This window comes from Dermatophagoides pteronyssinus, unplaced genomic scaffold (genome assembly GCF_027571235.1).
Source record: "Dermatophagoides pteronyssinus isolate colony J.1.1.1.1 unplaced genomic scaffold, Derpt_VIB-CSIC_2022.12 sq0001, whole genome shotgun sequence".
In the NCBI taxonomy this organism is placed as follows: Eukaryota; Metazoa; Arthropoda; class Arachnida; order Sarcoptiformes; family Pyroglyphidae; genus Dermatophagoides; species Dermatophagoides pteronyssinus.
This window is the reverse complement of record NW_027461525.1, coordinates 1,510,116-1,520,720: the sequence shown is the minus strand read 5'-3', so window position 1 is coordinate 1,520,720 and position 10,605 is coordinate 1,510,116. Positions and strand designations below refer to the sequence as shown.

The 10,605-nt window shown below is 27.8% G+C and overlaps 3 protein-coding genes across 3 annotated transcripts; all 3 read right to left on the bottom strand.

Moving 5' to 3' along the window:
• Nucleotides 1-1,564: 1,564 nt before the first annotated feature.
• Nucleotides 1,565-3,119, bottom strand: LOC113793312 (uncharacterized). The gene is made up of 2 exons (XM_027343326.2): nucleotides 3,002-3,119; nucleotides 1,565-2,914 (listed from the first exon to the last, which is right to left on the bottom strand). Exon 2 carries the CDS (start codon nucleotides 2,886-2,888, stop codon nucleotides 1,812-1,814), a length of 1,077 nt encoding a protein of 358 aa, XP_027199127.2. The 5' UTR covers nucleotides 2,889-2,914; nucleotides 3,002-3,119; the 3' UTR covers nucleotides 1,565-1,811.
• A 41-nt stretch (nucleotides 3,120-3,160) lies between these two features.
• Nucleotides 3,161-4,020, bottom strand: LOC113793289 (uncharacterized). The gene has a single exon (XM_027343298.2). It carries the CDS (start codon nucleotides 3,811-3,813, stop codon nucleotides 3,316-3,318), a length of 498 nt encoding a protein of 165 aa, XP_027199099.2. The 5' UTR covers nucleotides 3,814-4,020; the 3' UTR covers nucleotides 3,161-3,315.
• A 2,095-nt stretch (nucleotides 4,021-6,115) lies between these two features.
• On the bottom strand, nucleotides 6,116-8,247 carry LOC113793287 (phytanoyl-CoA dioxygenase domain-containing protein 1 homolog). The gene is made up of 2 exons (XM_027343297.2): nucleotides 7,257-8,247; nucleotides 6,116-7,079 (listed from the first exon to the last, which is right to left on the bottom strand). The coding sequence occupies exons 1-2, from the start codon at nucleotides 7,830-7,832 to the stop codon at nucleotides 6,561-6,563; spliced, it is 1,095 nt and encodes a 364-aa protein (XP_027199098.2). The 5' UTR covers nucleotides 7,833-8,247; the 3' UTR covers nucleotides 6,116-6,560.
• Nucleotides 8,248-10,605: the final 2,358 nt, after the last annotated feature.

The window sequence follows — 10,605 nt, the reverse complement described above, 5'->3', positions numbered from 1 at the left end:
CTGATTGTTAACCCCTTTATAAAGTGATAATCATCAATTATAGAATAATGGAAAAATTTTTACGAAAAAAAAGAAGAAGAAAATTGGATTTTAATCATTTCTTTTTAATCAATTTGGGTTATAAAATATGGAATAAGCTTGGGTGATTTATTCATTTTTTCTTTTCTTTTCTTTTTTTTATTCAATGGTTAGCAACAAGAAACGAAAAAAAACAATAGAATAGAATACAAAGAATCAGTTTTTAAATTTTCTAATTCAATCAAAAAAAAAGATTCGCTATCCATTCTTCATTCTTTTTATTATATTCATTGTCATTGCCAAATCTGCACGAATGAATGATTGATTACATACAGTGTCATTCTTTGTCGCAAACACACACACACTGACACACAATGATGTATAGACAATACTTTTGGTTCTTTATGGCAATAGTTCATTAATTCATTCATTCTTTCATTTCGTTATTTCTTTTGTTTCAAAATTTTTTTATTTTATTTATTTCAAAATTGTCTGGATCATCAACTAAAGAATAACTTTTTTTCTTTTTTTTTGAAAAAACAAGATACTTGGTTGCTTGCCAGAATTTATGATGGCAAATTTTTTTTTCTTTTCTTCTATGAACATCATATATTAAAGATCAAGTACAAAAAAAAACTAACAATAAAGCTTAACAGTCAACCAAAAAGAAACAATGTGAAGGTTTTTTTTTCTCAAGCATCTTATATTCACTATGTGTGTGGTAGGCAGAAAAATTTTCTGCTTGTTTTCCCAAATATCATTGGATGGATGGTGTTTGTTCCATGAAATCAGATTTTCTTTTGTCGTTATTTGCTACACTTTTTTTACTTCATTTTTTTTTTTGTTGAACAATGTTGCTTTTACATAGTTCAATTCGTACTTTTTTTTCTCGTTTATCACAAAGAAAATCAGATAAAATCTATTTATTTAGATGAAAAAAAAATCAATACATTTGCTTTGGTAATAAGACTTGACTATACAGATATCTTTTTTTTTGCTGGAAATCATCACTATAGTTTAATTTCATTTCGACTTTTTGCTGTTGTCGTTGTTGTTGTATTTGTCCATTTCATTTCTACATACTTAAATTTGATATTTATCACACATATAATGAAGACCTAAGTCTGTTTTGTGTACAGACATAAGCACAGAATCATTTTTTTCCCTTGTTTGTTACCTTCAATGCTATCATTCTGGGGGTATATATGTTGATGACGTGTGTCTGTGTGTGTTATATATCGATGAAATTACGTGCCCAGAATAATGATTGTAATGAAAATAACAAAGTAGAATTATTGGATCGGTTTTGTTGTTTGAGAAAATATTCCAGAAAATTTTTTTTTTCATCATACAAAACTGAAGGTTTTGATTAGATTTGAAAATAAAATAAAAAAACTAAAAGAAAAATCGAATATCATAAAATAAAATGATATAGTAGAAATAAATTTGTTTTGATCAAAAAATGACATTCTCTTACTGAAAACGTCATTTTATCATACATTTTACAACAAGAATTACTTTACTAATCCAGAATAATAAAAAATGATTGGAAATTTAAATTTTAGTTTATTTTGCATATAATCATATTAATGATAATTGATAATTGATAACAGTAATAAGAATTTGTTGTAAAAAAATATAAATAAACATTATAATTTGTAATGTTTAACAATTATTGATATGAATAACATTTTTTCGTATAAATCAAATTTAAAAACAAATTAAAATTTAAGCCAATATTACATATGATGATTACAATAAAATTAGATTAAGTAATTTTGTCATATCAAAATTTATGGATGTTGTTGTGGTTGCATAGTCATTACTGGTTGTGATGAATGAATCATAGGCTGTGAATGATATGGTGGTTGTCGATTTGTTGACATAGCCGGTATCCAACCTGCAGGTGGTGGCCGTGGTACTTGTGGTGGTTGTTGTTGATTATGATGATGATTCGATGATAAAACACTTGGTTGAATTGGTTGATTTTGCATCATAGAATGTGTTGAATGATCGAATTGAGAAACATTTACATTGTGTGTAGAAATCAAACCAGAACGATCATTTAGTTCAGGTTCTTGATCAAATTCATCAGCATTATCTTGAATAAAATTTACTCCCGGTTGTAATGGTTCAGGCAAAACTGATGGTTCAGTAGTCGATGACATTGAATCTAATGTAGATACGGTTACATTAACAAGTTCGGAGAATGCAACACGAATTGGTTCAACGGTAGTATGAATTGATTGTGACATATTATTTGATAATCGACTAAGAAATGAATTAGGATCACATTGGCTAAATTTTGCCTGACAATTATGAGCAATCAAACCATTATTAATAGCTTCAAAATAAACATTTTGATTGAATGTAGTAAAATAAACAAGCATTATTTGTTTGAACCAATGTGGTACATGATGAGTAGTAAAATCGGCAACATCACATAATGTTCGTTGAATACATTCATTTTCCATTTCAACAAATGTCAACCAATAATGACCAATTCGTTCGGGTAATCGTTGTAATAATGTTCGAAGAAATTTTGCATCCAACATTTCGCTAAAATTATGTGAACTTAAAAACAATCGAATTTCGACAATTAATTCTTGTAACAATCGTATTGGAGCCTGAATTATGGCACGCATTGTCGGTAAAATTATATTGGTCAATGTAATCATAGCATTTGATGTTGATGATGATGATGATGTAGCTAAAGCGGTAGACGATGAATCAGTTTGTCGACGATAACGTTGAGAAGATGCAGCTTCAGCATTACTTGGTAATAGGATCAATGTTGTTATTAATCCAACAATGATTGCCAAAATGATCCAACGATGATGAAGATTTGATTTAGAAATTGAGTTCAGCATTTTTACTTCTCTTTTTTTCGATTATTCTAAGCGGATAATAAATAGACAACAACAAAAAAAAACAAATTACAGACAACGGCAAAAACAAACAAATAAATGAAAATCAAAATTACTGTTTGGTAAAATGATAAAAAATTCTCAACGATTTTGTTGCCGGTTTGCTGATTGATATTGACCACTAACGAAAATAATTGCAATGAAAATATCAACAAAAAAAACTTTCATCGACTTTTATGTAGGATTTTTTGGAAATCAAGACAAGTATTCAAGTGTAAATTTTTCAAAAAAAATTTGTTTATTTCATAGTTCAATTTATTTATTGATTAATAAGATTCATTGTCAATGTTATTATGTTTTAAATTAAAAAAAATAAAATGACAGTAAAATCTGATCATCTGATTGTTCATTCGATTGATCAGTATGATTTTTATGAAGCATTTTTATCAAAAAATTCAATTTTTGCAGCACATTTAGGTATACGTCCTAATTCAGATGACCAATTTCGCATCTCTTCTTCAACCGGACGATAATCAACACATTCAGGTGAACCATCGGCTGATGTACTACGTATTTGATTAAAATATCGATAAATTGCTTCTTGTTGATGCACATTACAATAGATATTATTATAAGTATATTTAGATAAACATTCTATTTGTGACCATTTTGTACAGCAACGTGTTTTCTGTGGATATAAACTTGTAGCATATTGTTCAAATGATTCGGTTAAACATCGTTCACGATGTTTAAGTGGAATATTATCCAAACATTTACGTACAAGATTACTCATTGGAACTTGTGAAAATATAATTTCACGTGAAGCATCCAATTCATCAACAAGTTCTTTTGGTGCTCCATAAATAATATCAATAATGGAAAACAATAAAATCGATACGATCACCAATCTTTGTTGAATAGTAGCCATTATTCTTTTGAATAAAGATGATTGATTGTTTAATTGAATCGAAAAGGTTTTTGGTTTAGGATGATGATGATCAGACTTGATGCTTTACTTAATGATAATGATCCACGATGATCTCCTCTATTTATACCATATTTTTTGCACCTCTATTCACCAGATACTGAACTAGGACGTTTCTGAGAGAAGTTAACATTAATTGTTTAATGAACGGATTTTTTTCTGGTTTAATTTGGTATCCACACATTGAAAAGAAATGAAAAAGTAAAAGCAAAAAAATATGAATAACAGGAAAACATAACTATCGAAAAAACAAAACCAAAAAAAAATTAGATATTTTTGTTTTGTAAACGAGATTTCTAGGATTTGGTGTCAAATTATCACACACATAACCAATTTGCTTGACCAAACTTGAAACAAAATGTGTCTATCCAGAAAAAAACTCAACAACAAACAAACAAACAAAAAATCAAACCAGATCATCATCATCTAAATCAAATAAAACAAAACAAAAAAATTTAGATCATTATAAATCCAATTCATTTTTTTTTGTTTTGTTTCTTTCCTGATCATGTTTGTCAGAAAAAAAAATTTTTTATTTGTTTGTGTATCTTGTGTATCAAGTTTCAAACAATGAGACCATTGGGATAATCAACAAACATTTTGGGTATTTGTTTGCGTGATTGGTAAATTCATTCGTGTTTTCATCAATTTTTTTTATTTTGTTGTGAATTTCATTTTGATTATGATGACCAATCATTATCGATTTTCTTTCATTACTTTTCTCTCTTTCTTTCATTAACAAAAGAATCGATTTTCATTTACCAATTACAATTGATGAAAATCATCATCATCGATCAAATTCTGCCTTTTTCCCTTTAACAAAGGGATTAATTGAAAAGTTTACTATACGAACAAATGAATGAATGAATGAATGAATGAATGTAGGATTCTCAATGTATAATCAAAACAACAACAACAAAAAAGAATCATTCGATACATGTTTGTTTGTTTTTTCGTTTTGATTCTTTTTTGATTCAAATCAAATTCAGACATGCATATTATAATATGCAAAAAAACAAAACGTAGAAATTGTAAATTATCATAATCAAAATGATTTTGTTTCGCTTCGTTATCACTCTTAATCCATTTTTGTTTGTTTGTTTGTTTTGTTTTCGTTTGCATTTTCAAGATTCGATCCAAAACCCAAAATAGCAATGAAAGAAAGAAAGCAAAATAAAACATTAATGAACAAACAAAAGTGGCCCGAATAATAAAAATTTTAATTCCCCAAAAGCAAAACAAAAAAAAACAACAAGAAATTAGAAATATAAGATGAATTCAATGATGCCGACAACAACAACAACAAAAAAACGGAAATTATTTCTTAGTTTGTATGGCTAACGACATTTGTCATTATTATTATTATTATGCGGATTGTGATGATTCGATAATAATGATAATAATAATAACGAAATTGGCTTGAAGAATATTGTCGAAGATGGAGAGGGAGAGAGAGAGAGAGAGAGAGAGAGAGAGGAAAAACAATTTTTATATTTGCCGAAATTGAACTGAAAAAAATAGTGATGAAAATGAAGAAAAAAAAGACAAATGCTTGTTTTCTCATGATTCGAAGCCTATAGGCCATATAATAATAATAAAAGATTCGTTTAATAAGTTTTTTTCTTTTTTTACAATTGACAACACTTGAAAATTACATTTTAACTGTAAATGGCTATGGTTATGGCTATATTTTTTTGAAATCAATTTTTTTTTCATTTTCTTCTCTCTGAGAACATCCATTATTATTATAATAGAAGAATTGTCACACTACAACGAATCAACAAAAAAATCATTTTGAAGAAAAAGAAAATAAAAAATTTAATTTTGCCAAGAAAAATCTATTTCGGCCAGGTTCTTTCTTTTCAGGAAAATTTGACCAAAAAATTTTAGACAATCAGAACAATGATGATGTATTTTGTATAAATGAGAACGGATACCCTCAAAAAAACAAACAAACAACAAATGATAAAATTATCATTATATCAATGTTTTGTCCGCTTTTAGTTTTGTTTGACAATTTCAATTAGATGACACTATCTTTTTTTCAAAAAAATGTTGGTCTACATTTGTTTCGGTTGTTAGCCACTGTTTTTCCTCGATAATAATGATATAATAATCAGTTTTTTTTCAGTCTGATCGATTATCGAGCATCAAATTCATTAAATTTGTCATTTCGATTTTGGATGAAATTCATTCAATTTCATCTATAATGATGTCGATAAAAAAAAACACTGAAAAATTGAAATTATGACAACAACCAAAAAGAAAAAGATCAATAATCGATCTTTATTATTTATTCATCTAGTTTTTCATTTTCATTTGATTCAAAAGTCTTTGGGATCATCATCATCATTTGATATGTGAACAAAAATGTAATGAAATGAATCGGAAATTAACGTATATTTATGATGTTTGAATGTATAACATTGTAAATTTCTAATATAAAATTATGGATTGGATTTTTTTTTTTGAAAGATAGATTCTGATGATGATGATGATGATCGTATTCATATGGATCGTTGTAGTTTTTTCCGATAGTAATAATAATGATTGTGTGTTGAGAGGGAATTTTTGTTTTCGATTGCTTTTTTTGTTTCTTAGAATTTTTTGCTGTTTTGATTATATTTGTTGTTTTTTTCATCATCAACATGAATTTTCGATTAACATTTTCTTCATTTGAAATTTGTTGATCAAACGTCATCATCATCATCATCAAAATCATTACAATATAAGCGTGGAAACGAATATTGATCGGTTGGCTGAAGCCAATTAAGCGAATCCCATTGTCGTTTTGGTTTTGATTTTGTTGTTGTTGTTGTTGATTGATGTTCTAAGATTTTTTGCTTATCATCATCATCATCATCAACATCATCATGAAGATATCCTTGATCAAATATATGAAATGTATAAGCTGGTCGTGCTTTATTCGATAAATTTGGATCGCTTCGATGAACGACAAGACCATCAATCAATATACAAGAACCTTTTGGTGCTGGTACGGATACAAAATTTGATTTATTCAATTTGTTTTTTTCTTCATCATTGTTAATCTCATGTACAGTTTTTTCTTGCCCACCATTTGACCAATCACCATATTGATCTTTCATCTGTATACGGCCATCTATAGGATCATGGTGACGTATCCAACGTTTTCGTAACGGATGTGTACGATGTGAACCTGGTATGAATTGTAAACAACCATTCGTTTCCTTTTGGGTATATTTTGATTTGAATGAAAAATATAAAAAATTCAATAAATAAAATTTTTGAATGTGAGATTTTTTTTTCACTATCACCGAATAATGTCTTAATTGAATTAAAAGCTTGATCATTGAAATTCATATTGATTGAAATTCAAAACAAAAAAACAAAACTAAAAAACTTACCGTTGCATCTTCAAGCGGTATCCAAATACCAACGACTCGTGGTTCAGGAGTTGAATATAAAAATGTTGCATCTTGATGTTCAGGAACTTCGGCACCAATATATGGATTTTTAAATATAACCATACTTTGTACAATCAATGGATCTTCTAAACCAATTGATCGAGTAATCATTTGAAAACGTTTCTGGAATGTAAATTGTTTGAACACTGGATTCAACCAATGTAATGCATGACCAATTTTATTCAATGAATTTATTTTCGATACACGAAAACAATGATTCTGTTCATCCCATGCATCTTGTTCAAGAAAATAACGTATTTTATCGCTTGAACCAAGAAAATATTCATTAGCTGATTGTTTTTTTCCGGCATTGAATACGGTCACTTCTTCTTTTTCTTCATTGTTTAATGTTTGTTGTGGATCATATTGTTCGACTAAATTTTTTGTCTCGATTAACAATTCATCGATCATTGAAATTGGAAGAAAATTTTCTAACAATACATAACCATTACGATTAAATAAAGTGGAAATAGTATCAGGATCGAAATCATTTTCATCATTTAAATTTTTCGACATTTTTTTTCTTCTTCAGCTATTCAAACTTATTATAATTTGACTTTCTTCGAAAACACGCACAATGAACTTTCAAAGTAAAACTCTTTTCTACCAAATACAGAATATTCTTGTTTTCGTTTGTTCTTTCAAATCTAACAGAATTGGAGAGAGAAAAAAATGATTGTTACCACTTTTAGTTTCTGTTATGTTATATAAACAAAAATGAAGAAAAAGAAAGTTTTTTTCATTCGGTCGATTGTTGTTTTGTCGAGTCGATTTGTTGATGTTTCTTGAAACTTTTCTTTTCCCCTTTTTTTCCACTAAAGTAATTTATCAATTGACGATAATGTTGATATTTGTTTTTTTTTGTTATGTTTGAATGATGTCGACGACTACGACTATGATGATGATGATACTCTCTCTCTATGTTGCAATGATTATCAATGGAGTAAAAAAAAATATAGCTGTTATTTTATTTTTGAAAATTCAACAACAACAACAAAACTGAATCGTTCAACGTACCATGAAAAAAGTAATGATGATGATTACACAAAGAAGAAGAAGATAAAATGAAATAACAACAAACGAATATCATAAGAATTATAAGTCAGACCTTCTATGTAAGGACAAATATTTATTATGAAACAAGAGAAATTTTCCATCATTATCATTTCCATTATATTTTCATTGCCTTCTGCCTTCTACAACTTCTCAATCTTCGACAAAACTTATCAAAAATTTCAATATTATCATCATATTTTTTTTTATTCGAACTTTATTTAGATAATTATTTTGATTAATGTAGTGATTAGTGTTTGTTTGTTTATCTGTATAATTTCAATAAATAATGATAATATTATTTGGTGTATCAATTAGAACAAAAAAAAAAAGATTCAAATGTGTTTTATTGAAGAAAGAAAGAAACAAAATTTGTCATCAAATAGTAAACAAATAAATAATAATAAAAAAAAGTTTTACTTTGAACAACATGGATCCAGAAGAAGAAAAAAAAAAGATTTTTTTTTTAATATATTGGGAAAAGGCTTATAATAAAAAGACATTGTCATATTTTTTGTTTGATAATCACATACACAATGTTTGTTTTGTTTTTGGTAGTTTCAAGTGCCCTTGGAATTTACGGAGATTTTTTTTTTATAAGTGGAAATATGTTTTTTGTATACAATCAATGTGCGTGTGTTTGTTTTCTGGTTCTTTCTGTTTGTTGACAAAGTTTTCGATTTATATTTTTCCATTCCAGATTTTGTTGACCATATTTTTTCCCTTTGATTTATCGAAATACATTCGATCTATAAAGACCAATCATAATTAATATTATTTAGTTATTTAGTACAGATCAAAACGGAATCAGAAACAAAAAATTTGTATCCATTAAATCGATACAAAAAAAAAAAAAAATTTTGTTTGTTTGTCTCCCAAGAACAACCCTGGTTGGATTTTGTTTTCATTTTTTTCATGATGATCACAATGTTGAACTTTATGAAAAACAAAATCCAAAAAAAATGAAATGATGTCCCAACAGAGTTGATTATATCTTGTTTTCCTGATGATGATGATAGTGGTGGTGGTGGCGGGACTTTGTATGAATTCTTTGGATACATTTTTTTCGATAAAAGACAACGATGATTTATTATCTTTAACTCACTTTGGTTTCGTTTTGTTTCGTTTTTTTTGCCTTGCCTTGCCTTCCAAAATGTTTGTCGCAGAGATTTTTTTTTTCGTTCGTTTGTTGTTGTTGTCTTGATGAAGAAAATGCGATTCATTTTTATTATTTTCATTTTCCGGCTCATTTTTTTGTTTTGTTTGTTGTTGGCCTGACATAGACACACTGACATACTGCGAATCGATTCGATAGTTTTCTAATTTTTCAGCATTTTTTCTTCTTCTTCTTAACGCCTTGGCCCGTTTGGCTTTTTTGTTTTGTTTTGTTTGGGTTGGTTCTGACATTTTTTCTACAAGTCAAATACCATTGCCATTGTACTACCACATACTGGTACCATATATATGTATCGATCGGAAAGATCGATCGATTGTTAAATGTTATATGGATGCATTTTATTATATATAAAAAAAAAATTTTCTTGGTTCTTTTACAATTCAATTGACAAACACTACGATGAGAGAGAAATACGAATTGGGAGAAAGTATACTAAACAAAAAAAATTCGTGAACACAATTCGTTTTTTCAAATGGGGGGATTTGTCTCATTCAATGAAAAAACTATATATCATCATCATCATCATAAAATGTAAGGGTAAAAAAAAGAGAAGAAATTTACCGTAAAGCCTCTCTTATATGATAAAAAAAGAGAGAGAGAGAATAAAAAAAAACGAGATAGGTCAAGCAGAAATTTTTATTTTTATTTTTTTTACTCATTTGTACAAATTATTTCAGTTTGAACATTGAACAAATTATTTATTATCATTCGAAAAACTCATATTCCGTACAAAGAGAGAACCAAAAAGATTCTGATAATTATAGAATCACATTCGAATCTGTATTTTGATCGCAAGATGGCATTGTTGATTGTTTCTTACTTGTTTTTTTGTTCGGATTTTCGGAAATGTTTATCTTCTTTTTTCTGTTGACCTTGTCAGAAAAACTGTCATCAAGAATCAATTATTCTATCAAAAAAATGTGGATTGTATGATTATGATAAAATCGATTGATAAATTGATTGATTTCGAAAACAACAACAACAAAAAACTAGATCATTTATAAAGCGGTAATGATCAAAAAACAATGAACGAATAAATTTTTTTTGTTGTTGAAAATG

Bases quoted from the DNA above. Each gene is read 5' to 3' on its own strand.
- LOC113793312 (XM_027343326.2), bottom strand. From the start codon at position 2,888: ATGCTGAACTCAATTTCTAAATCAAATCTTCATCATCGTTGGATCATT.
- LOC113793289 (XM_027343298.2), bottom strand. From the start codon at position 3,813: ATGGCTACTATTCAACAAAGATTGGTGATCGTATCGATTTTATTGTTT.
- LOC113793287 (XM_027343297.2), bottom strand. From the start codon at position 7,832: ATGTCGAAAAATTTAAATGATGAAAATGATTTCGATCCTGATACTATT. The intron at 7,080-7,256 runs GTAAGTTTTTTA...TATACCCAAAAG, and splicing joins TACCGCTTGAAGATGCAACG to GAAACGAATGGTTGTTTACA.